The sequence below is a fragment of the Dipodomys ordii genome, unplaced genomic scaffold, assembly GCF_000151885.1.
Source record: "Dipodomys ordii isolate 6190 unplaced genomic scaffold, Dord_2.0 Scaffold2, whole genome shotgun sequence".
NCBI lineage: Eukaryota > Metazoa > Chordata > Mammalia > Rodentia > Heteromyidae > Dipodomys > Dipodomys ordii.
In genome coordinates this window covers 10,903,965-10,931,743 of record NW_012267218.1, presented here as the reverse complement: position 1 = coordinate 10,931,743, position 27,779 = coordinate 10,903,965, and the positions used below count along the sequence as shown (strand labels likewise).

At 42.8% G+C, this 27,779-nt stretch overlaps 1 protein-coding gene and 1 pseudogene across 2 annotated transcripts in view; one reads left to right on the top strand and one right to left on the bottom strand.

Moving 5' to 3' along the window:
* Nrde2 (NRDE-2, necessary for RNA interference, domain containing) overlaps positions 1-27,521 on the bottom strand; it is a 38,771-nt gene extending 11,250 nt beyond the window's left edge. For both annotated transcript variants that reach the window (XM_013015447.1, XM_013015454.1), the window contains exons 1-7: positions 27,448-27,521; positions 15,693-15,801; positions 14,349-14,582; positions 11,653-11,802; positions 4,274-4,724; positions 2,124-2,526; positions 374-507 (exon numbers count right to left, since the gene is read on the bottom strand). In XM_013015447.1, coding sequence (XP_012870901.1) covers positions 374-507; positions 2,124-2,526; positions 4,274-4,724; positions 11,653-11,802; positions 14,349-14,582; positions 15,693-15,801; positions 27,448-27,511 — 1,545 coding nt within the window. In that variant the 5' untranslated portion in view covers positions 27,512-27,521. The remainder of the gene's footprint in view (positions 1-373; positions 508-2,123; positions 2,527-4,273; positions 4,725-11,652; positions 11,803-14,348; positions 14,583-15,692; positions 15,802-27,447) is intronic.
* On the top strand, positions 7,663-8,212 carry LOC105985061 (annotated as a pseudogene).
* Positions 27,522-27,779: the final 258 nt, after the last annotated feature.

Below are 27,779 nucleotides of genomic sequence, written 5' to 3'. Positions count from 1 at the left end.
GGGAGGGATAGAGTTTTTTTTTTTTTTTAATTTTATTTGTGAACATATTGTACAGAGCGGTTACAATTACATGGGCAGGATAATGCATACATTTCTTACCAAGCATTGCAGCCTCCTCCTTTGTTTACCCTTCACATCCCTTCCCAGCCTCCCCCCTCCCCCCTCAGAGGTTTCTTTTATCTATCCGTATTTTACCAGCTTCATCATGGAGTTTTTCTTGGATCAGGGAAATATTTCTCTCTCTCTTGGATCAGGGAAATATTTCTCTCTCTCTTGGATCAGGGAAATATTTCTCTCTCTCTCTTTGCACACACACACACACACACACACACACACACACACACAGAATGGTCATGAGAGGCGAGCTTGGTACCTGTACTTTAGTTGGCAGATCTCTCACACTGTCAGGTTTGAAGAAGGTGAAGTCAACCATGGCCTGGAACAGAGAGATGGCCTTCTCTGAGTGGCCAGCCTGCCGCAGAAAGTGGCACTGCTGCAGAAAGAGGGCTGTGAACCAGAAAACAAAGAATCCCTAGTTGAAGCACAGAGGAACAAAGAACAGCTACTCAAACACCAAGACAAGTCTTTTTTCCAGAATTGCTCTTAGCTTTCAACCCTACAGTACAGACATGTCCTAATCTAAAAGGGCAAACAATAGCACTGTAAGCCAAGTCTGCTGTTTCTGGTATTTATCTAAAACTACCACAGAATGTAATTTTTTAATGTTTATTTATTTATTTTCGTCAGGAGTGGGACTTGAATTCAGGGCCTGAGTGCTATCCCTCAGGTCTTCAGCTCAAGGCTAGTGCTCTACCACTTGAGCTACAGCGCCACTTCCAGTGTTCTGGTGGTTTATTGGAGATAAGAGTTTCACGGACTTTCCTGCCTGGGCTGGCTTCTTTGAACCGCGATCCTCATATCTCAGCCTCCTGAGTAGCTAGGATTACAGGCATGAGCCACCAGCTCCAGGCCAGAATGTAAATATTAACAAGAAACTACATGTAGTATCTAAAAACAAGTCAAGAAGTTAACCTTGATGCCAAATGTCTAACACTCAATGCTCACTAGCACCAAAAAAAATGGCCGGAAAGATGGTGTAGTTATTGGAAAGTATAATCTGAACTCCCCATTCATAGATGGCATTTGCTACCAGCAATTTTTATCACACATCCAGTGTGCTATAAAGTCAGTGTTCCATGTTTGATTTCAGTTCACCTTAACAAGGATGTAATTCCATTTATGCGATGTCAGCCTATCATAAGTAATGTCAAATGAGGCTTTATGAAAAAAATCTCATGTTATTTTTTTTGTTTATTCGTGTTGGAAACTGAATGTTGGGCCTGATACATGCTAAATACATGTTCCAGCCCCATATATGACACCATTTACATCAGCGCACTGTTTAGTATTTCTAGAGAAACTCAGTCTCTAGACATTGACAATGATGATAACAGGAGTTCTGCTCAAACAAGTGCCTGCTGCATGTGCACAGAGCTAGGCGCTCTGCACATTGGACACGTGCAATACCCACAGCACAGGCAACCTACTGCTCCTGTGGAGAAGGAGCTCTAGCAGGGTAAGAATCTCCCCGAACTCACGCTGCAGCCAATGAGGAACAAATCCATAATTCACACTAATGAGTGACATGCCCAGCCCCTGCATTGTGTGCTGCCTTCCGTTATCTGGCTATTGCCAAAATTTTTATTCCAGTCTCCTTTGGGACACACCAAAAACATGAACAGCACAGTAATACCTGACATCTATGAGGTCAGCAGGGCATCTCATGTGTGTTATTGCTAGAGACCCTAAAACGAGGGGTGTTGACAAGTAAGATCAGACAATCAAAACAGTTAAAAGATCCAACTACATTCACTTGGCTAATAAGTAGGAAAGTTGGAACTGCTTGTCCAGTCCAAGTTACCTAACTTTTCTGGCTCTAATCCACCCATCTTGAGGGCTGGGCTAATCTATTATAATTAACCAGTCATACCTCGTTTTGTGTGTGTGTATGTGTGTGTGTGTGTGTGTGTGTGTGTATATATGTGTGTGTTTGATAATTTATAGCAAAACAGAATATAGTCTCATTCTCTACTAAATCCAAACTGTATCTGGTATCTCCTTACCAAACATGGCGTCCTCGGTGCCAGGCAACGCGGGGTGAGATAAGATGCTGCCGTCATTAACTGCAGAGAGAGTACTCAAGCACTTGCCATACAGACTGTGAATTTTGGATATTGAAAAGGTACTAAACTGGCTCTGGCAAAAGACAAGGTATTTCTGCCACAGGGCTGTATTATTGGGGTGCAGGAAGATCAGTTTCTGCCACTCTTTGACCAGCATGGAGGGCTCCCAGAATTCCGCACAGAGCTTCAGCCTGGCGAGCTTCAGGTCAACGCTGCTCTGGTTGCAGTCGATGGCCCGCTCCAGGATGGCCAGCTTCTTCTCCAGGAGGAGCTTCAGTGACTTCTTCCGCTTTTCCTCTCCCTCCTCCAGTGCACACAGGCCAGGACACTTCATGGCCTCATCCTCAATAACACAAACACCAATTTACTCATGGGTTACAGAGGATCAACTGCAATGTCTCTTCCTCCTGTCAAAACCAATAGTTGGCTAGGCGCCAGTGGCTCACACCTATAATCCTAACTACTTAGGAGGCTAAGATCTAAGGATCACAGTTCAATGCCACCCCAGGCAGGAAAGTCTGTGAGACTCTTATTTCCAATTAACTACCAAGGAAGGCAGAAGTGGAGCTGTAGTTTTAGAGTGCTAGCCTTGAGCATAAAAGCTCAGAGATAGCACCCAGGCCCTGAGTTCAAGCTCCAGGACAGATACCAAAAAAGAAAAAAGAAGGAAATCATGAAAACAACTGTTACACAGACCCAGTTTATAACTTCTAATTAAAAACTTGTTTCCTCAGGGCTGGGACATGGTTCAGTGGCAAAGTGCTTGCCCAGCAAGTGAAATGTCCTGGGTTCAATCCTCAATACAAAAAAACAAAAAAACAAAAAAACAAAAAACACACCAAACAAAAAGCAACCTTGAAACTCATTTCCCAGAGTGGTGTTCTAACCTGGTATGCTTGGTCTTCATTTCACCTGACTGGCCTGTCTCTGCCATTCGTATTTATGTCTATGGATCAAAAACTAGCATGCAATGCCTTGAAGAGGAGCCAGCCTCACCAATGAAGAATGAAGACAGAGCCACATGTTTTAAGGGCCTGCACAGGGGACTTCCTGACCAGCCCGCTCTCACACTTGTGTGCACTTTGCCCGTGTGGTCTGTACTTCAGGAACGCCTCTGTCTGGTGGGCAAGATCCCATTCCCTGGCTGGAGCATACTCTGTGGCAGCATGTTCGTCCAGCACATAAAAGGCCTTGGGTTCCATCCCAGAACCACACACACACACAAAATTGTTCCAATCTCGCTCCATTCATTCTCAAAGAGCACATTCTTAACATTACAGCATCTACAGCACTTACTACCTACCCCGGCTCCATTTATTCCTCACGGGTCACTGGATTCCTCACTGGACAAGCTCTAGCTGCTTCTTTTTTTCTTTTTTTTTTTTTTGTAGTACCAGGGCATGGGAGCAGAGCCTTACACTCTCACTTACCTACCTTTTTTCATGGTGGTGCTCTACCACTTGAGCTACACCTCCACTTCTCTAATAACCTTTATATATACTACCAAATTTCTTCATAAAGCTCAAAAAGTGTTTCAAAACCAGCTCATGGTAGCTCATGGTAGATGACCAGACCTAGGTCATCTGTCCCACTTTCCCATCAAGCTGAGATCAGAATAATAATGATTTAAGGCCAGTTGAGCTACAGGACTCCATCACAATGAAAACCTGGGTATGGTAGTGTGGGTCTGGCATCCCAGCTATGAGGAAAGCATGAATAGGAGGAACGAAGTCCAGGTTGGCCCAGGCAAAAAGTGAAGACCCTATTCAAAATATAACAAAAGCAAAAATGGCTGGGGGAATGACTCAAGTGGTAGAGCACCTACTAGCAAGAATCAGGCCCTGAGTGCAAACCCCAGTGCCACCAAAATAAATAAATAAATCAAATTTCAAAAGCAGCCTAGGCAATTCAGTGATACCATGTCTCAAAATAAAACAAGAAAAGGCAGGGTTAGTAGCTCAGTGATACAGTGCTTGCCTAACATGCACAAGACTCTTGATTCAATCCATAGCCAACCAAAAGCAATGCTACAGAGCAAATAAAATGTGTCTTCTCTTACAAAGTAAGAAAAGCAGGGAAGTGACACTTACCTGAAAAGCCACAAACGCCAGCCACAGCTCAGTATCATGAGGATTCTCCCGAACTCTCCTGTTAAAGTCCTCTACCTTGGCCTTGAGAACAGCATTCTCTCTGTCGACTTGTGAGTCTGGCTGTTTCCCTTCTTGCTCGGGGAGACCATGTCCATGTAACCACTGTGTGGTTGATTTATCATAAATCCCCAAAGGATTCAACCAGCTTGTAACAGGTGCAGCCACATCATCTGAGTCCTTCACTGGGATGAATGAGATTGGCTTAGAAGAGGGAGGTTCTGTGTTGCAGCTCACAGCAATTCCATCGACATTCAGTAATCCCACACTCTTCTTCGTAAAGTAGCGTTCTGGGGCTTTGTGTGAGTGCTTCTTTGAGGCAGAAGCCCCTTCCCAAGATATACACTGCTTCTTAGGGTTAAGACCTAGACAGGAGTCTCCTTTCCTCTTGTATCTTGTAGAAAAAGAAAAAAGTAACAAAGGGAGAACGTGGCATTACCTGTAGAGCGTGAAGACTCATTAGACCTAAACTCTTGTCATCCAAGTTCATATGGATGTGCCTCTATCCACATTCACGATCCTATCAGTTTCTGCTCAGAGCCAAAGCAGGTCAGCAAAGAGCTCCCCTCTGCCTGGCTTCACTTCCTCCTCTGACACCTCCTGCCTTTATTCGCAGCTCCGTGAATTTAAAATCATGCCTGTCTTCTAGATCTTAGTACTTGTTTTCCAGGTCTTTGGAGTTAACAGTACTGTCACATACACTGCGTCATTCAGCCATCACAGCCATGCATGACAGGCAAGGCAGAAGCATTATTCCCTTCTCGCACTGCTCCTAACAAAGCACACTGACGCGGGGCCTCGGTCATCGGTCCTGCCTTCCCTCTGCTGTCCTGCGTCGCTACTTAACAAGGTAACTAGCCTGTTAACCCTGACGTTGTCTATAGCTCTGTCTCTTAATCTTAATAGTGTGTCAAGTGAGAGTTCATTTGGCTATTTCTACTTTGGAGGAAGAGAAGCTGAGTTCTACAAGGCTTTTATGGAACATGCACGAGTGCCCGGGGTTACCCACGCACACATGACTACTGAGTGTTTGCACAGGCTACGGTGAAGGAGAATCGTGCACTTTCCTGGATGCAAACAATCTAATTAAAAACTGGGAGGGGGGAGGGAACTGGGCAAGAAGCCGGGCACCAGTGGCTCACACCTGTAATCTTAGCTCCTCAGGAGGCTGAGATCTGAGGATTATGACTCAATCCAGTATGGGCAGAAAAGTCCGTGAGACTCTTATTTCCAATGAACCAACAAGAAAGCCAAAAGTAGAGCTGTGGCTCAAGAGGTAGAGTGCCAGCCAACTGGGCAAGAGAGCTGAACCAGAATTTCACACAAGACATGAATGGCTAATAAACTCACAAAAAAGTACCCAATATCATTAGTTCAAGAAATGCCAATTCATATGCCCTATCCCCCTGACACAGCTAAAATTTACAAGAGTAACAACAGCAAATGCTGATGAACAAGCAAGATTCTCATTTGTTGGTAGAATGCGAATGGTAGAATTACTTTGGGAAAAGGCCTGATAGTGTCTTACAAATTTAAACACAGGTCTACTTTATGACCCAGCAACTCTATTCCTAGGTATTTACTCAAGAGAAAGAAACCACATGCACACACAAAGCCCTGTGCACAAATGTTCTCAGTAGTTTTATTCAGACTAGTCAAATACTGGAAAGCATCCAGGTGTCCATCAACAGATAAGACTAAACAAATGGTGGTAGAGCCATATGGTAGAATTCTACAGGCAGCAACAGGAACCAACCTACTGAGAAATGCCACATAAATCTCAGAAACACTGCACTAAGCAAAAGAAGCCATATACAAAATACTATGTTTCTCACATCATATCTTTTTGCATGGTCCAATTAGATGAAGTTCCAATCAGGCAAAACTAACTGGTAAGAGAAACATTAGAATAGTGAGTAAAAAGGAAACATTTTGGGGTCACAGGAACCTTCTGTACTTTTCAAGAGCTCTGGCCTACACAGGGATATGCATTTGTCAGTACTGAGAATGAAGAGTTGTATATTACACTGATCATAATTTTTAAATCACTGGTGGCTCACGCCTATAATCCTAGCTAATCAGAAGACTGAGAACTAAAGATGAAGGTTCAAAGCCAGCCTGGGCAGAAAGTCAATGAGACTCCTATCTCTGATTAACCAGCAAAAAGCAGGACAGGAAGCAGAGGTGTGGCTCAAGTGGTAGAGCAATAGCCTTGAGTAGAGAAAGTCAATGGAGTGTGCTAGTCCCTGAGTTTCAAGATGTAGTACCAGCACAAAAAGAAAAGAGAGGAAGAAGCTGGGCACCGACGACTCAGGCCTGTAATCCTCACTACTCAGGAGGCGAAGACCTGAGGACTGCGGTTGGAAGCCAGCCCAGGCAAGAAAGTCAATGAGACTCTTACCTCCAATAAATACTAAGAAAAAGCCAGAAGTAAACAAATCGTTTAAATAGGGATACAGGTGGACCCATTGCAACAATGAGATGTACAAGTCGTTATATCAAAAACAAACTTTACAACTTTGGTGGGGAGGGGGGGGGAGGATTGGGGGGGCGGGAGGGAGGATGGGAAGGGATGGGAAAGGGAAACAAAGGAGGAGGCTACAATGCTTGATAAGAAATGTACTCATTGGGGCTGGGAAGGTGGCTCAGTGGTAGAACGCTTGCCTTGCATGCCAGAGGCCCTGGGTTCGATTCCTCAGCACCACATAAGCAAAAAGAAAAAAGCCGCAAGTGGCGATGTGGCTCAAGTAGTAGAGCGCTAGCCTTGATCTGAAGAGCTGAGGGACAGTGCCCAGGCCCAGAGTTCAGGCCCCATGACCGGACCCAAAAAAAAAAAAAAAAAAGTGCATGAGACTCTTATCTCCAGTGAACCACCAGAGAACTGGAAGTGGCGCTGTGGCTCAAGTGGTAGTGAAGAACTGAGGGACAGCACCAGAGTTCAAGCCCCATGACTGACCAAGAAATGTACTCATTATCTTGCCCATGTAATTGTAACCCCTCTGTACAGTATTTTCACAATAAAAAAAGAAAAAGAAAAAGCCAGAAGTGGTGCTGTGGCTCAAGTGGTAGAGTGCTATCCTGGAGCACAGAGAAGCTTGGACAGCACCAGGCCCTGAGTTCAAGCCCCAGGAATGGCGAGGGGAGCAGGGGAGGGGGGAGAAGAAAAGAGAGGAAGAAAAGGAAATGGGAAGGAAAAAAAGACGGGAAGAGGAAAAGAAGAGGAAGAGGGAGGGGAGACAAACACGGGATTCTAGTAAATAATCCCATGCTAAGCTGTTTAAGGAAGTGATTAAGTAGAGTAAGTGCTGTGTGCCTGTCCACCTCTCTGTGCTATGTCCAGCAACTCCTACATGGACCACTACCGCAACCAGCACTTTCAGGGGGACAATGAAGAACAAGAAAAACTACCAAAGAAAAGCTGTATGTTGTATGTTGGAAATCTTTCCTTTTACACAACTGAAGAACAAATTTATGAGCTCTTCAGCAAAAATGGTAACATAAAGAAGATCATTATGGGTCTGGATAAAGTGAAAAAAACAGCCTGGGTGGGGGGGTGGGGGGGTGGAGAGGGGAAGGGATGGGAAGGGGAAACAAAGGAGGAGGCTACAATGCTTGATAAGAAATGTACTCACTATCTTGCCCATGTAATTGTAACCCCTCTGTATGGTATTTTCACAATAATAATAATTTGTAGACTACATTATGTGGAGCATCAGTGGAACCCATCTGCATGACCTGATAATTCACACAGGCTGGAATGCAGGCTTTAAAGAGGGCAGGCAATATGGACATTGGCCATCTGGGAGCCTGGTTTGAGATGAGTATCAGAAGGACTTCGATGTTAGAAGAGGAGGCTATGGAAAAATGACACAAAACCAGTGAGTAGGGCCCGATGCTGGTGGCTCATGCCTGTAATCCTAGCTACTCAGGAGACTCAGATCTGAGGATCGTAGTTCAAAGCCAGTCTGGGTAGGAAAGTCCACGGGACTCTCATCTCCAATGAACCACCAGAAAACCAGAAGCAGCACTATGGCTTAAGTGGTAGAGCGCTCACCTTGAGCTGAAGAGATGAGGGACAGCGCCCAGACCCAGAGTTCAAGCCCCACAACTGACCAAAAATCAAAACAAAACAAAAACCAGTGAGTGGTAAGAGCCTTATCAGTGCATAACTCAATCTTCTGGTCTGTTGCTGAAGAACATTAGCCAAGGTCCGGTCAGTGTTTTACTAAGCTAGAAGTTCCCTTATGGTTTTCCTTTGCAATAGTAAAAAGGGTGGAATTCCTGAACAGTGCTTTTAATTTGAGTGTTAGAATGCTGGCCATGTTGTCAGGTCATCAGGATGGTTACCAGCTCAGAAACCATGTTCCTTAGCAGCAGATTTGATCTGTAACTTTGATGAACCTGTCAAGCAAAAATGCATGTCTTTTTTGGTAGACAAGGGCAAAAATCTTTTTTATTGTGCTTGAGGCTAAGAAGGGGCCTGTAACGATTACTTTTAAGCTCAAGACCATTTTTTAAAGTAGGTAAATTAAAAGGCATGAGAGACATGTGGGGGTTGGAAGAGTGCTCAAGTGGTCTCGCCTAGGAAGCACGAGGCCCTGAGTTCAACTCCCACTGTCTGCCCCTTTCTCCCAAAAACGTACTAAAGGGGGTTTGTTATGCTGTATAGCTCTACTATAAATTATGAACAAGTGCTTTGTTTTCTACACTGAACTTTCTACATTGAATTCTAGTCTCCAAAGGCAAACTTAGAGATCACGGACCTTTCCAAATAGTTGGCATAAAAGCAAGCCTGAGACAGTCTTGAGGGTGGTACCTGCCTGACTGCTATGCTTTACGTGTCAGAAATGCAGGTGCAGGATGTGAAGAGTAGTTATTGAAATATGTCTCAAAAGATATAAATCTCTTACCTAAAGCAAAAAGAAAAACAAGTGTTCACTGAAACACAGAGAACCTCAGGTACCCCGAAACAAAGGAGAGGGTGCACTGGCGACAGGAAATGGAGTGAAAAAGCAAGAGATCATCAAATTAAGAGTTCAAACATGGCCTTGACACTGTTTGGGCTATCAAATGTATTCTTTCCATTTCCAGAATGATCTTGGAAACAGCTTTCAGTTGCATTCTTTACGGTTTTGCAGTACTGGGGATGGAACTCATGGCTTGGGCATGCCAGGCAAGTGCTGTACTAATTGAGACCCAGAATGGGTTAAGTGATTGTTTGAGGATTTAAGAGCGTGCTTAACAAAAACCCAGAGATGTTTCCTACAGAGAATGTCTATTTTAGCCAACTCTCATATTAAAGTCTGTTTTTACATTTTTCCCAATTAGTGCTACTGAGGTTCAAGCCTTAATAGTGAGCTTGTGGTTTCTAAAAGAGTGGAGTCCAGTGAATTTATTTTGCATTTGTAAGGCAAGAGGTAGTTTCTCTCTAATATGAAAAAAAATGAATCTTTTTCATTCAGCAACTTACTTACACTAGTTTGTGAAGGTTTGGGCTGAAGTATCTCAGTATGAACATCTTTCATCTTTATGGTAAGTGTGAATTTTTTCAAATTCAAAACTGCCTATTTTTTTAAGAGCTGTAACAATTGTAATTCTTAGAAGAAACCATTTACAAACATTCAGTGAAGATACATCTTCGATTTTACACTGTAGTTTGGATTCGCGTATTTTATTTTTTGTAGTAAAACATAACTCAGTTTATCTACAGGCCTTGAAACACACATGCACACGCACATGCACACACGCACGCACATGCACATGCACATGTACTCGCACATAGACACATAAAATGGCTGAGTTTTCTGACCTGAAGTTAATAGGAGCATTTTCTATAGCAAATTAGATGAAAATGCTAAGGAGAAAAAAATAACCAACACAAAAGAAAAAAAAATCCATCTTTGCAGTTTAGACTAAGAAAGTGCTTTCTAATTACTTTCTTTCTATGGCCTGTGACATTCATTAGCAAAACCTCAAGAGCCACTCTTGGTTAATGTTTTCTCTTTTTCATCTAGTAGTAAATAGTAACGCCTTACGTCGCTACAAACATCTCTGACACTTGTGTGCAAGACAGGGTAAGAACTGTAATTCCCAATTCCCAAATGAAGGAAAGGAGGCTGAGACAGGTGGATGACCTGCTTGGGACTGTGCTGCTGGTAAGTGGCCATCAAATGCGAACCTGGGTCTTTGGTCACTCCAGAAAGCGTCCTACCACACCCGTCTCATGTGCTCCCCTGGCTGCCTGATCTGGCACAGATACTTGACCTTCGAGTCCTTGCCTCCTCCTTCTCCTCCTCAAGGAGCAGCCACGGCATCGCACGGGCTGACACAGCAGGAGCAGGGGCCATGTACACACCTCCCGCATGGTCAGGCATGCTGCCTTCCCCATCTCCTCCTGGGTGCCCACCACTCCTTGGGGTGGTATACAAAACCTTACACTACTTCAGAGTATTGAAACAATCCAAAAACAACCAAGATAAACTCACAAAGGCAATTTCAGCAGGAATTGTTTATATGGTAAAATATAAAGTCAGGAAGAGAAATGTGATTCTAATTTGGAGGTTTGGTGAGGCATTAGAAACTGAACTTTAAGGAGTATTAACCTATAATAACGCATAACAATCTCCAAATCTACTCTTATTTCCTATAATTCCCTACCTTTGATTTTCATTACCTATAAACTATTTGGAAATAGAGATTATCTATTGTTCTTTAGTTCCTAAGTTTCCTAGAAAATGTAAGTGCTTGAAAAGTTTTATTAAGTACTCCACTGCTGTTGCTTTGAGTGTCAACTGTGAGGCTTCCCAGACTGGCCTCGAATTATCAATCTACTTCCTCAGCCTTCCAAGAAGATGGGATTACAGGCATGAGCCATCTTGTCTAGCTTACTCAAATATTTATGATTGACAGATTACAGGGGGAAAGTTCAAATTCATTACTGAAGCAAATACCGCCTACCACATAGTTTTATGATCATCTGGTGGTATATGCTAGAAATAATCTGAAAAAGTCATTATCATTAAATGTCACTTTTTAAATGGTATGTGGGGAGAAGGATAAATAAAAAGGTCTTTGCTACTTTTTTTAAATGGCAGATAGATTAAACCAAATCGTTTCTGGATACTCTGTTACAGTAAGTTGCTTTTAGGCTTATCCACCAGGCACTAAGCAATGCCCCATGGGTAAAGCAAGTCAGTATGACCTGACCTCAAGTCTGCCTTTTTCAGTAAATATGATACATGCGCCCTAACAGCAATGGCTAACACCCAACAGAACCTAAGAGAGAGAGTGAGAGGGTAGAAAGAGGGGGAAACACTGGATACCTTGCTATATCCCCTCGGTAGAGACTTTTATACTCCCAGTTTGCAGGGTCAGGCTTCTTATCCACACGGAAGGTTTCTCCTGTCAGAGCCTCAATGTCCTCCAGCCACACGGAGTGAGTGCCTGCACCAGCAACTGCACTATTTCCTTGGCTGTGGACAAAGGAAAAGGGACAGGTGACTCTACAGTAACATTCCCTCACAGCCCAAAACAGCAAGCTGAAAGCTTTCTAAGCACACGTGGCATCAGACACACATAAGTGCAGAAACCCATACAGGCCAGGGATGAGGGGACAAAACAAAGCAGAACCTGTCACCCGTATCAAGCAAAGGGGTCATCTCAGTTATTATCCTCAAGAGTACAGGTGTACTTTATAGCATTTCACTTAAATGATTACAACTTTTATTTCATGGGAGCGCTATTTATATTTCTTATAAACAAAGCTTTATATTTTCTAAAAATTACTTCTGCTCACAATGAGATGTACTAGTCGTTATGTCAAAAACGAACTTTACAACTTTGGTGGGGGGTACGGGGGGAGGGGGGAGGATACGAAGGGACGGGAAGGGGAAACAAAGCAGGAGGCTACAATGCTTGATAAGAAATGTGCTCATTATCTTACCCATGTAATTGTAACCCCTCTGTACAGTATTTTCACAATAAAAATACATTTAAAAAATTACTTCTGCTCTAAGGCACACTGGAACACATGGCAAAGGTAGTAACTGGTGATATCCACGGACATTAAGTGGGCTGCCTGTGATGATTTTAGGCCAGCTCATACTTTAAAACAGAAAAAACAAAAAGACTGGGCACTGGTAGCTCACACCTGTAATCCTAGCTACTCAGAAGGCTGAAATCTAAGGCTCTCAATGCAAAACCAGCCTGGGCAGGGAAGTCCAAGACACTCTTCTCTCAGATTAACCACCAAGAAGCCAGAAGTGGAGCTGTGGCTCAAAGTGGTACAGCACTAGTCTTGACCAAAAAAAACTCAGGAATGTTATCCAGGTCCGAAGTTCAAGCCACAGAACTGGCACCCAGCCCACAAAAATAAAAAAATAAACTATGTAAGACTTGGAAAAGAGGGAGAGCCCACTGTGAAGAAATTAATGCACTGCATAGAGAAGAAAGAAGAGGAAAGCCAAGGGCACACTGCAGGTTACCCTTCCCCACTCTCCCAAGTCGGTATTGTGGGTCAGGAAGCAAGACATAGTCTCAGCTGTGTGCTGCCTTCATCTTACCGTGAAGGAAATCTTGTCCCATGAACTACAAGTCAATTAGTAGCTGTCACCCTGGGGAAGTATCCCCAGGTCCCGCGTGGCACGCCACCCTCCTTGAACCCTTTTCCCTGGCATCATGGAAAGACATTCATCACTCAAAATACCTTCGTCCCTGTCTGTACAGAATAAACAACTCTGCCAGGTCACCTTCCCAGAAGACAGCAGAAGCTAGCAGCAGGAAATGAGAGGATAAAAACTACTTTGAGGCCAAGAGGGTGGCTCAGGAGATAGGGCATCTGCCGAGCAAGTACAAGACCTTGAAGTTAACCCCAGTAGCAAAATTTTTAAAAGAAAAATCAATTTTGATCTAATAGGTTACTCAACAAAAATACTGAACTTGAAACTGCTGTCTGGGTCATAAAACTACTACGACACTGAAGATTCTCTCTGGCATGGTCGAGCACAGGCAGAAATGAACAATCGTTCAAGTTCTTATGGAAGTTCCTGTGTGGTTTCAGGAAATCCTTTCACACTCCTTTTCCTCTGCTCTAAAAATGGATGTGTAAATAAGAGGTAAATTTTCAGAAGGTGCAATAACTAAAGTAGAAGTCAATAACACAGCCATTCATTCAGACAGCAAAGTGCACTACACTGGGCCCTGTGTCAAGTGATGGGGTCACAGCAAGGCAGCTGTGATTGCTACTCCTAAATGACCGCTTCGCTGTGCACTGACCCCATGTCATCCATGCTGCACAAACGGCATCTTTCACTGTCCCAATTCCAACTGTGACATAATCATTATTGGGCATAAATAATATTTCTCAAATATAATCAGGCTGCCAATTTGATGGCAGTTTTTCTTGTTTGTAAGCTGCTTTGATGGCAGAGCTCTCTTCTGACTGGATGGCTAGATTAATCCTTCAAATGTCTATCTTTTGACAACCATCAAGGGAGACAAACTGGAATTTAAAACCTCACTGGCGGCTGGGAAGGTGGCTCAGTGGTAGAGCGCTTGCCTTGCATGCCTGAGGCCCTGGGTTCGATTCCTTAGCACCACATAAGCAAAAAGAAAAAAGCCGGAAGTGGCGTTGTGGCTCAAGTGGTAGAGTGCTAGCCTTGAGCTGAAGAGCTGAGGGACAGCGCCCAGGCCCAGAGTTCAGGCCCCACGACCAGACCAAAATAAATAAATAAATAAAACCTCACTGGCTGTCAGGCGCCAGTGGCTCATGCTTGTAATCCTAGCTACTCAGGAGGCTGAGATCTGAGGATCTCGGTTCAAAGTCAACCTGGGCAGGACAGTCCGTGAGACTCTTTATCTCCAATTAACCTCCAGAAAACTGGAAGTGGCACTGTAGCTCAAGTGGTAGAGTGCTCGCCTTGAGCTGAAGAGCTCAAGGAAAACATCCAGAGTTCAAGCCCCACGACCAATAATTAATTTAAAAACAAAAAAACAAAAAACCTCACTGGCAGACACCCACCTGGGTTTTTCGGATCCCTTCTGAGTGCCGGTAAGGCTTTGGGAAGGCCGATCCTTCCCAGAATCCGTGTCGTGCTCAGACTCACTGCTGCTTGACTGCCCATGTTTCCTCTTCGTCTTCCTATGGTGCTGGTGCTTTCTTTTCCTCCTCTTCTCTTTCTTCTTCTTCCTGCTTCCTTGTGGGAGCTTTCTGCCACTGTCACTCTCATCTGAAGACTCAGACTTCAAAGGACTCCTGATAAGAGAAAAGCAGTCATACAATTGTTTTCAAAAGAGAAGTAGGAGAAGATATGCAACCAAGAAAATATGTACTGGGGAGCTCTAGAAACTCTCACATACACTGAAGTGTTTTCTCATATACTTCATAGTGACTTTCTGGACTATATAGCTCACCCCATACTGAACACCTGCGCCTAAAATAAAAACAGCTGGAGAATCTCATTTCTGTCACTTCGAAGCCTACACTGTTGTAGATATATGTAGTAACTTGATCAAGAAAAATGTCATTTACTGACACAATCAGTCTTATTTTCAGTGGCACTTATTATGCCAATGCAACTTTAAGGCAGAAAAGGAAAAGGAAAAGGCTTAACTGAGGTCCTTACTTGTGTGTGTGTGTGTGTGTGTGTGTGTGTGTGTGTGAGACACATGAGCGCACATGCATGCAGCACCATTCCTGGGCTTTTATTCAGAGTAATTAGTACTACAGGTATGAGATAACAGTGCCTAGCTTGGTCCTTGCTTTTTAGGGTGACAATGAACTCTTCTTCCTCATAACCAAAGTATCCTTGGTTATCATCTGTTATCATTGTCCAACGAATTCCTGAACCTTTATGGTACCGCACTTTCTCTGAATTAATGAGGCCATGGAGCCTATACTGGTGAAGGAGGATGTTTCTCAATTCCATGATCTTGTCCAGCCACATATAGCCGTGTGCAACTGTGCTTGCCCAGTGTTCTGAGATTTCATTCTATGTCCCGTTATATGAGCTACTTTTACAGAAGTATTGAAAATGTACCCAAAGCAACCCCTGCATTACTACCCTAAGGGTTACTAACGATGTTAGTGAAGTTACCTGACCCCTCCCTCACTCCTAGTTACAGGCACCCACTGTCCCCTACGCTCGCCACAGCAGTGCTAGAGGAAAAAGAACCATCCACAGGAGCAAGGCAGGAACGACGGTCCCTTACTGCACATGAAGTCCATTACTCTATGTAAGGTCCATTACTGAAAGCAGAAGGAATAGCTCAAACTCAGCTCTCACCACAGGCTTTCCAAAAAGAACCATGTCAGCTAAACTTTTAGCAGCACACAAAGGCCCAAATCCACCTGTCTAACAGCTACCTTCTGCGTGGTGAGCGCTGAGGAACAGGGGTTGAGGGCTCTTCTGACGGCTGGCTCAGTGATGTCAAGGTTCCCACACAAAAGCTCGGGTTGTTCAGCCAGTCTAATTCTGCACAAACAAAAGGGAGAAAAAAAAAACAATGAAATTAGCTCAATGACTTTCAGAACAGGAAAACCATCCATCTATCCCAGCCAGTGTCAGCTAGACATTTTGAACACTCCATAGAAGCCACACAGAATTCATGAAATTGTTAATTCACAAGGCAGAGCACTCGGACACACTAAAAAATAGTCAGACTGAAATCTCTTGAGATACCTGTGGCTATGGCAAAAGCCAGGAAACAAGTATGGCCTAACAGTCAACAGGGTTCTATGCATTCACCTCACAAACACCTAAGGAGCTTGAATGCTGGCAATGCATTAGGTTTTACACAGTTCAGATTTGATTTAAATGAATCTTCAGCATCAAAAAGTCAAATCATGCATGAAACCCACCACATGCCTGCTGTTGTGACAGAAGTGTCGATCGTTGTAAAAATATCCAATGATCTATTATCTTAGAGTAGTAACATAACAAACCTTTCCTGATGACAGTATTCATCTTTGGAAACAAAAACACAATGCTAAAATTCTATAAATGTTAATAGGGACTATTTCTGAGTGGTGAACAATTAGTTGTCTAGAATCTTTTTCTTTCTACATGCTCACAGTCTTTAACTATTTTACAATGAACTAAATTGCTTGTTTTCTAACTTTTAAAGTGTCTCAAAAGCCAGGTGCTGGTGGCTCATGCTTATAATCCTAGCTACTCAGGAAGCTAAGATCTGAGGATCACAGACAACCCAGCTCAGGCAGGCTAGTCAGAAGTGGCATTGTAGCTCAAAGTGATAGAGCACTAGCCTTGAGCAAAAGAGCTCAAAGACAGCACCCAGGCCCCAAGTTCAAGCTCTACAACCAACCAAAAAAAAATACTAAAAATTAAAAAGTCTCAGCCGGTCACCAGTGGCTCACACCTGCAATCCTAGCTAGTTGGAGGCTGAGATCTGAGGATCACAGCTCAAAGCCAGCCCAGGCAGGAAAGTCTGTGAGACTCTTATCTCCAATTAACCACCAGAAAACTGGAAGTGACGCTTTGGCTCAAGTGGTAGAATTGTCACCTTGAAATGAAGAGTTCAGGGACAGCGCGGAGGCCCACAGTTCAAGCCCCACGACTGACAAAAATAAAAAAATTAAAATTAAAAGTCTCAGCTATGGAGGAAGAGAGGCGGGGCACGGCAGTGACAAGCGAGTGGAGGTTTTGTATTCCGGCCCATTTTTGTCTTAGGATGGGAGGCCTGGGCTCTTTCATAGAAAGACTAAAATGGCTGAAGATCCAAGAAAGAAGGGGAATTTTAACAGTTTTACTGACATGCTGTAAGTTTCACTCTTTCAAAGTGACAATAGCTTCTCGTGTTTAAAGAGTTGTGCAACCACCTCCACATTTTCATCTACCCCACAAACTTCATTGACTGGGCAGTCAATGCCTACTGCCTCTTCCCCCGCCACCAATCACAGGCAAGCACTAATCCACTTTGTCTCTCCAGATCTGTCTACTTCATGCAAATGAGCTCAACACTGTGTGATCATTTGTAACTGCTTCTTCTACTTGAATGTTTTCGGGGTTCATCCATGCTGCAGTATGTATCACTACACCATTCTTTTCCACTCCAAGCAATATTCAACTTCATAGATAGAACAGCTGGTGTCCAAGTTCACAGCCAAGATCAGCCAGACATTCTGAACAATTCAGAGACCAAATGGAAACCATGAGTTTTCTTCATCAACTAGCTGACACTCTCATTACTTCCTCTTTGTTGCTGCTGAGATAACTCTGCTCACACAGCTCCTATGAGTATTTTCATTTCTCAAGGTAGGTATCTACAGCAATTTCTGAATCATATAATAATGCATGCTTATCACAGAAAGGCATTATCACACTACCTTCCAAACCAGCTAAACCATAGATTCCCATTATCAATATATGATGAGGATATGAATTTTCACACTTCACAACTACTTATTGATTACAGTTATTTGAGTGATATGTCATATTCATTATTATTCTTGTTAGTTTTGGGAATAGATTATACATATAAATGAAAACATGCAATATTTGTCTTCCAGAGTTTGGACAAGCTTGCTCAACATGATGTCCAGGTCCATCCATTTTCCTGCAAATGACATAATTTTGCTGTGTGTATCTGTGTGTGTCTGTGTGTGTGTACATACTAAAAGAATCAAGATTTTTATTAAGCATCATAAGTTGGAACTAATAGCCTCTGAATATGATACCCACAACCCACCAACAGTTAATTAGACCCAATAGCAGTTCATTCTTCACAATCCATGAGTTAGGGTAGAACTCTCTTTGAATAATCAGAAGAACCTACTTTGCTTTTGCTATAAGGGCAAGGCTATTACATCTCACTTCTGATCACAAATGTGATGAAGAGCATCAGAAATATCTGAAAGTGTTAATTTAGATTTAAAAGTACACTATTTGGAAATATTAACAAAAACATCAAAATGATATCGACCTGCTTCTAGTTGATGGGAAAGTGCTCAAGAAGAAGCAATTTATTTCCAGTACAGAAGGGTATAGGGCTTGAAGATCAAAGTTTCCCCACACATACCCAGAATTTCATTCTACAATAGTCCCTTGTGAATATATAGCACATTTTTATTTATCCAATGATTGGATGATGGGCTCCTAAGTGGACTCTGTAGCTTGGCCATGCTGAACAGTGCTGCATTAAACATGAGTGTTCAGACCTATCTAATTGTATGCTGATTTACATTACTTTGTATATGTCCAAGAGTGGTACTGCAAGATCATATGATAGTTTCTTCTTAGTTTTCGGAGAAACCTCCATACTGATTTCCATAATGGCTACACTAATTTACATTCTAACCAACAGTATACGAGCTCCCTGCCCAGCCCACTCCACCCACCCTCACTAGCATTAATTAGCTTTCTTGATAATTGCCATGCTGACTAGAATGAGACAGAATCTCAGGGTCATTTAGATTTTCAATTCCTTTATGGCTAAGGATGTTGAATACTTCATGTATTTATTTGCCGTTTGTATTTCTTCTTTTGAGAACTGTCTATTCGCTTCATTTGACCATTTATTAATTGGATCATTTGTTCTTTTGTGGTTACTTTTTTAAGCTCACTATATGCTTAGCATATTAAACCTTTACCCAATAAATTGTTGGATTTTCTTCCATTCTAAATGTTGTCTCATTCTGGTAATTACTTCCTTTGTTGTATAGAACTGTCTCCTATTTCTGTGAAGAATGGCATTAGAAAGTCGGTGGGGATTACACTCACTGTAGACTGCTTTCAGTTGTACAATCATCTGTCCCTCCACGAACATGAGAGCTCTTTCCATCTTCTAATGTCTTCTCCAATTTCTTTCCTCAGTAGCTTATTGTTTTCTCCCTAGAGGTCTTTCACATCATTAGTTAGGTTCATTGCTAGGTATTTTTCTTTGGAGGCTATATGAATGGGGTTGTTTCCTGATTTCTTTTTCAACCTGTTCATTATTGCCATATAGAAAAGCTACTAGTTTTTATACTTATTTGTATCTTTTGTATCTTGCTGTGTTGCTGAAAGTGTTTATCACTGTATACCACTTGAAAGGAAGGATAATTATTCTTATACCTTTTATTTCGAGTAAAGGAATACTGAACAAAACACACACACACACACACACACACACACACACACACACACACACACACCAGAAAGAAGAGAGACTAGGTGCCTATAATAGGTCACATACCAGGGTAAACATGTACTTCCTCTCTATCTTTTAATCCTTATAACAAGGCTCTAGGGAGGTATTATGTTGTCCATTTCACAGAGGAGGAAACCAGGGCTCTAAGGGATTGAGTAATTTGTGTGGTCCTATCTAGTAAGTGTTAACAGTGTTCATGATCTTTCTCCTATCTCCTTTTTCCTTCAGAGGTATCATGGTTCCTTTCCCTTGGGCCTAATTCCTGGCAAGAGATATGTGAAAACAGATCCGGTTGCTCATTGACACCAGAATTATTTCCACAACAGATTCTGTCCTGAGCAAAGGAAGAAAACAGGGGAAAGGCGGAAAAAACAGAATACTGAGAGAAACGTTCAAGCCATTCCAGTCTATCTTTACACAAGTATGTATGTAGCTGCAGTGATGACAGCTGGAAGGAAATGGAAAGAAAAATAAACATCAAAATAACATAAAGGGTGTGACCAACTCCTAGCACAGTGCCACGGTTGCACAAGGTAACTAAACTGCATAAATGCTGCTTGAATAGCTAAGTTGAGAGAGGACATGGATGCATCTTTATAGACCAGTACCTAACACACAAAGAGCTTCTCAAAAACCCATTATTGAGGTATAAAGTATAATTATCATATTCCCTCCATTCTTAGTTGTAATGAGTGTTCAACCATAAAATAAATTAATGAGCATCTACTACATTTCCAGGCAGAGTTCCAGTATTAGAGTTCTAGTACAGGGGTAAACAAAACAGGGTCTTCACACATGGTAAGTATACTTATTTCCTTACCTAGTCAAATACAATATCTGAATTGTAAAACTCAATTTTAAACAGAATCCTAGAGAAAGTTATCTGGGATTAAAAGGCACTTTATTAATTGGATTGCAAAGTCTTTTCAATAGATACTTCCATCCTTATAATTTGCAGTACCTGACAGAAATCAAACTGCATTTACTTCATTGTGCCAACACAAAGCAGGATGCAACATTTTACAGAGAAGACAAGCAGGATACCAAATGCCTAGGGCTGAAGAGAAAGAACTGCCAAAACTTTTGTCCCTGTGGGACAGTAAATAAGTCACAGGTTGGAACTTGCCTGGAACCTGGCACTCCACCACATTAAAAGAAAAGAAGAAAGGCAGAAGCATTGGCAGAAAAAACACATTAGACCTACTGCCCAGCAAAACGGGCAGCTATTTGGTAGCTGTGCTTCATGTTTAAGCTTCCAGGGCCATTTAACAGAAAATAATAGACAATCACCACTAAATATTAAAACTGTCTCTGTGATAAGTTTACTACTACTATAGAATTATTTCTTTATTAACTATTGAAAAATGCTTTCATTCTATTCCACCATGAATAAAGGGAGGAACTGTAATGAATAGATTTATGGGAGAAAATCTACAAACAAATTTTAAATGAGGATTGGATAAAATATCCAAGTTCCATACCCAATTCTGCAAGCTGTTATAACAAAACAGCACTGATGACTAGTTTGTTTAAGTGAACCTGGAGGTGAATGCCACCCTACCAGAGAAAATTCAAACAATTCTAAGATGGGTATAGTGGCTCATGCCCGTAATCCTAGCTACTCAGAAGGCTGAAATCTGAGGATCATAGGGTTCAAAGCCAGCCAGGACAGAAAAGTCTGTGAGACTCTTATCTCCAGTTGACCACCAGAAAAATAGAAGTAGCGCTCAAGTGGTAGAGTGATAGCCTCGAGTAAAAGAACTCAGGAACAGCACCCAGGCCTGGAGTTCAAGATCCATGACTGTTTCCCACCCCGCAACAAAAAGATGGCAAGCTGGGCACCGGTGGCTCACATCCGTAATCCTAGCTATTCAGGAGGCTGAGATCTGAGGATCACCGTTCTAAGTCAGCCCAGTTAGGAAAGTCTGTGAAACTCTTATCTCCAATTAACCACTAGAAAACTGGAAGTGGTACTGTGGCTCAAGTGGTAGAGCACTTGCCTTGAGCAGAAGAGACAATGCCCAAGCCCAGAGTTAAAAGCCCCACAACCAACAACAACAAAAAAAAAAGATGTGAGCAAACTTCTACAAATGTTAACAGATTGTTTGAAGAGGACCAGGAGTTCCAAAGGTAATGTTTAAATAACAAAGCCCTCGGTCCTGTAAGACTGCAGTTTATAGCACACATTCCAGAATCAGAGGGCCTGTGTTCAAACCAGTTTTATTGTTTATTAGTTGTACAACTCTGAACAGAAAACTTGATCGTTCCCCCTCTCCCTTCCTCTCTGTCTCTCTCTCTCTCTTTTTCCTCTGTGTATACATGTGTATATGTGCATGTGAATATGATCACATCCACCTGCCAGTACACAGGGGCCTTAACTCAGAGCCTCATGCTGTTGCTTGGCTTTTTTCACTCAAGGCTAGAGCTCTCTCCACCATTTGAGCCATAGATCTACTTGCTGGTTAATTGGAACTTTTCTGCCCCCACTGGCTTTGAACCACAATCCTCAGTTCTCAATTTCCTGAGGAGCTACAATTACAGGTGTGAACGCCAGCACCCAGCTATGAGTTGTTATTGTTGTGAGGTTTTGGTTTTTGTTGGCCATGGGGCTTGAACTCCAGGCCTGTGCGCTGTCACTGAGCTTTTTACCCAAGGCTAAGCACTGTAACACTGTGAGCCATAGCTCCATTGCCGCCTTTCTGGTGCTTACTTTGAGATAAGAGTCTCACAGACTTTCCTGGCCCAGCGAGGCAGGTCCTCTGATCTCAGCCTCCTAAGTGGCTAGGATTACAGGTGTGAGCCACAATTGCCTGGTGAGGTTTTTCTTTTTCTTTTTTTTTTTTTTAAACCCCCATGTATTTTCTTGCTGAGAGCCAGGCACTGTACCATGTGCTGGGAATACACAATCAACGCTGGGCCTACATACTGGCAGTCACTTCCACACAAGGTGGTTAAGAGAGCCACACTAGAGAAAACACAGAGACTGTAGCAAGCACTCACAGGAGATTCCTTAAGTCAAAGGACATCTGAACCAGGGAAAGCTGTCTTGTAGAACATCTAAGCTAAGAAAGATCTAAAGGCAGAGGACGCAGGTAGGTAAATGAGCTCTGAAAAAGTATCTAGGTGTGAAAACAGAATCTCCAATGTCTGAGAGTGAGAAAACATGACTGGGGCAATAGTAGGTAGTCATGGCTGGACAACTGGCAGGAAAACAAAAGTGAAGAGCTCAAGCCATAAAAAACAAGTTCAGTGGTTTGAGTTTACCCTAAGAGACAGACATTCCAAGAGTTTTGGGCAAGAGTGGCAAAATCAGAGCTGGTGTTCAAATGGCAGCACTGGTGAGCACACTTTGAGGCTGGACCTGCCTGAATCCCAATCCTTGTTCTGTGACTCATTGGCCACTTAATCCTGGGCAAATAACCTACTAGCTTTGTACCTCCATTTCCTCCTCCTTCAAAAAAGGCACAGTGCCAACACAGGGCTGTTACGAGGAGTCAATGAGTTAATATTTGTAAAGCATTTAGACTACTGAGTGATATAGTGTTCTTAAAATAAATACATTTTAAAATGCTGGCTACAGTGAGGAGGGTTGTTCCTGAAGTGAAGGTACAGCCTAACGCAGGGCAGAACTATTTGGGGAGGCTGCTGTAGAAATCCAGGGATGACTAAGAAGGAAAGTAGGTAGTGGTTTGAGAATGAGGGAAAAATAGTAATAATGAACTACTGAGTGGCTTACAAGGGCTAGAGGAAGAACTAAATGGGAGAAAGAAGTGGTAGTATGTGCCTAAGTTTTTGTTTGGGTGAATAGTGGTGCCATTTTCCAAAATGAATGGTTCTGGAGGAAAGATAATAAACTTAGTTTCTTCCCCAAAATGTTATATATGTTATTATGGAGACTAAATGAACTCTACCACCATCTTTCATTCCAACTCTGACCAACTACTTGACTCACAGGCACATTTATTTTAGGTATGCAATCCTAATAAACAACCTGAGAGTAAGAAGCAAAGCTCAAGAATTGGAGGGATTGGCTGGGCGCCGGTGGCTCACGCCTGTAATCCTAGCTACTCAGGAGGCTGAGATCTGAGGATCGAGGTTCAAAGCCAGCCTGAGCAGGAAAGTCCATGAGACTCTTATCTCCAATAAACTACTAGAAAACTGGAAGTGGCGCTGTGGCTCAAGCAGTAGAGCACTCACCTTGAGCTGAAGAGCACAGGGACAGCGCTCAAGCCCAGAGTTCAAGCCCCACAACTGACCAAAAAAAAAAGAAGACTTGGAGGGATTGCAAACTGGATGTTCTGCTCCTCCTAGCACAATGGCCCCTCTTTAAGCCTGTTTGTTCAAAGAAGGCGCAGCACAGAATCCAGCCTCCCCACTGCCCTTGCTAAACATGATGCCTATTCAATGACAGGCCTAGCTCTTAGCACCACCAAAACGGCCAGCTTTCTTGGCCTCTCCCTTTTAAGTCTTTCTGATAGTGTTTTTCTTTTGCAAACTAGAACTCTGTATCCACCCTCCTAATAGTATCTTTCACTTTTTATAACATTTCATGGTGTAAAGCCAACAGTGCAGCGCTTCTTTTTATGAGAGCAAAAGGAAACAATCCCAAGTCCTTAAGAGGGAACCGATGGAGTAACTATGTGACACGCACAGTGGAGCTGGGCGCACCAGTAAGATTTCCACACTGCCATAAGAGAGATCTTCAGGATCTAAGACAACCTTCACCATAGCAAGCACTTAAGAAAGAGAAGGGAAAAGAAGGTGCGTAAAGGAAAACAATGTAAGGATATTATTGCCTAATGAAAATGCCAATCTGGAGGCATGGCTCAGTGGCAGAGCAACTGTGTAGCAAGCAGGAGATCCTGAATTCAAACCATAGTATGCCCAGAAGGGGGATGGGGAGAGAGGGAAGGATGGAATGAAAAGGGGAGGAAAAAGAATTATTTCAATGAAACAATAAACCTAAACACTAATCACAAACTGAAAAAACTCATTAGCTAAGAGTTAGGCTTGGTGGTAGCTGCCTTTAATCTCTGCACTAGGGAGGCCAAGGCAGGAAGATTTATAAGTTTGAGATCAACCTAGGCTGCACAGCAAGCCCTTGATTTTAAAAAAAAAAAAAAAAAACTGGTTTGGAAACATGATTCAGCAGTAAAGTCTCTGAGTAGCAGGCTTGAGACCCCAGGTTCAAACCTCATTACTTCAGAGGAAAAAAAAAAAAAAAAAACACCTCATTGAAGACTAACAGATGGACCTCACTCCTAATGGATGAGATTCAAATACACAAATCCACTGACCAGACTTAACATCACGAAGGAAACTGGGTAGTGCCACCTTCTGTCATGATTTCATACAAGTGCACAAATTCCTAACAATGTATTCTTCAACAAAAATTTACATCTGATTCTAATCATTTCTCTACATCTAGTTAACAGCTTCCTGGGACAGAGATGCATGTTAAATACCACAGTAAAGGTTTGGTCTTCAAAACAATGACCTAGTTTCCTCAACAAATAAATCCCCTAAGAAACTAGAAGAGAGGCCAGATACTGGTGACTTACGTCTGAGGTCCTAACTACTCTGGAGGCTGAGATCTGAGGATTGCAGTTCAAAGCCAGACAGGGTAGGAAAGTCTATGAGACTTATCTCCACTAAACTACCCAAACAAAGCCAGAAGTGGAGACTTGGCTCAAGTAATAGAATGCTAGCCTGAAGCAAAAGAAGTTCCTAGGCCCTGAGTTCAAGCCACAGAACTGGTGGGGAGGGGAGGGGAGGGGAAGGAATTTTACATTGGAACAGACATAAAACATATCCACAAAATGAAATGTAGATCTTGACCTCTTTTGGATCCTGACTTAAGAAAACAACTGTAAAAGGCCATTTTTGTGCCAACCTAGAAAAGCTGAATGTTGGCTGTAATATTAAAAAATTACAATGTATTTAAATTTTAAATGTTTTATAAAAAGTACTTCTATAGGGCTGGAGGCATATAGCTTGAATGCTTGCGTAGCCAGCAAGCGTAAGGCCTTGAATTCAAACATCAGTACTATGGGGGGAAAAAGTCTATATCCAGAGAATATAGTAGCTAAGATAGATGAGAAGAGGAACACTCCCTTGAAAACCTTCTATTTCTCCCTCTCTCAAAATGCAATCTTTGGATGCTATTAAATAATCCCTTACCAATAGCCCTAATCACATTTTCAGACAAAGTAGATTATTTGCAATTCTCTGCATGGATCTCATGTTTTTCCTTGCACTGGCCTTTGAAGGTCCTGGAATGCTCTCCATTATCTCTATCCAGATCCTATCCTCTTTAAGACTCATCCCAAAAGTTATCCCTTATATAATGCATCCTCTAAACCTTACAAGTTAATATTCCTGTGGTTCGTTTGTCTGTGACATCTGTAACATCCTAGCTTGTATTATTTTTTTAGGTTCATTCATGCGCTAAAGTAACACACTGTTAAGTACTTACTATCGACTTGTACAGCAGCAAGTATTTATGGAATGATTTCTGTATTTTGGACCTGTACTACAGACTAAGTACACTACACTGAATGAACACACACTGTCCTAGACTTTGAGGTTACGGTCTAGTAAAAAAACAACAACAACAACAAACAAGCTGGTAATAGTGGCCCATGCCACATATAATCCTATCTGCTCAGGAGGCTGAGATCTAAGGAACATGGTTCAAAGCCAGCTGGGGTATGAAAGTCTGTGCCACTCTTTATCTCCAGTTAACCACCAAAAAGCTGGATGAGGAGCTGTTGCTCAAATGCTAGCCTTGAGCAAAAAGCTCAGGTGGAGTCCCTGTGTGTGTGTGTGTGTGTATGCACACACATGTGTATATAAACATATATACACATGCGTATTTATACATATAAAATATATATACTAACCACACAAGAAATCACAATTATGAGACATTTTACCAAAAAATGTAGGAGCTAGAAGATATTAACGGAGGTATGTTAAATGTAAACTGAGAAAGTCACAGATAAATTCTTGTATCCTTATAGGGGAACTGCAACCTGGCTTAGTAAGCCAAGTATACTCCTGGAAGAGTATACTCCTGGAACAAAACTGGCCAGTCTCAGTCCAACAAGCTGATACAAGCAAAGCATCCCACTAAACCCATTAAACTGTCCCTGTATCTCACTCCCATTTTCATCTATAAATGGGGTCTGGCATGTTGCAGCCCATGATTTTTTTTTTTTTAATCCTGTTCTGGTTCTGAGAGCCAGTGGATTCTAGAATCCTGAGTAAAAGCCAGTTGCAATCTTTAAATCTGTTGTAAAGCACAGATGTCAGCCACAACTGGACTCTGTCGCAGCAGATGCATGACTTCAGATTACTTTTTAAATGAATCCACTAGTACCTCAATGTTTAACGATGCAGCCCATTTGAGGTGAGGCTTAAATAAAACACACAACTGTTGCAATCTCACAAGTATAAACCCTCAAGAAAAATATGATTGCTTGTTTTTACTGTATGCATTTGCCCATCTGATTAGGCTTTGGATCTTAATCCTTAAGCTGGGGCTGCCAAAAGATAAGAACCTAAGAAGCACTTCAGCAATAACTGAGCCAGGAAAATCGAGGAACGCATCATTTTAAAACTCAACATGTGTATCAGGGGTCTCCTTGCAAAGTACTTCCGGTGTGGAGGTGCACTCTTCATATTTTAAAGAAGAAATGAGGCTTGAGGACTGAAGCCCATCGACATAAGTGATGTCTTCGTCGCAGCCCACGTCCCTTTGCCTGGCTTTGCTAAACCAGGACCACAACAGCCCCAGCCAGGTCCTCAAGGCCCAGTCCAGACGCCCCAGCTTTCCCAGAAGGCTTTGCGGAGCCGCGGGGAACTCTGGGATACAGGTGGATAAACAAAGCCAAGGTTAGGGCGAAGATCTGGGCACAAGAAACTGCCATTAACGCCACCGAGAACGTTCTGCCGCTCTTTTGTGCGCTTACCTTTCCTGGGGCCTCCACTACCGGCGGCCTCACTAACGCCCGCAAAGGCCGGGAACAGCGCCATAACCCTAGGCCGCGCCGCCGTTCCCCTTCACGGAAATGGCGCCGGCCACGGAACGCCCGTGGGAGGCCCGTGCCGTTCCGGTGCACTCTGGGAAATGTGGTTTTCTCGGCGCTCGCCCCGCCTTTGAGCCCGCCTTAGCGGGCGTGGCCACGACGGGCGGGATGGATGGGCGTGGCCGAGCTAAATGGGCGGACAGGCAGTGAACGGTGGCTTCCGGTTGGAGGGTGCCCTTGGGCTTCTGTGAGAACCGGAAAAGCGGAAATCGCCA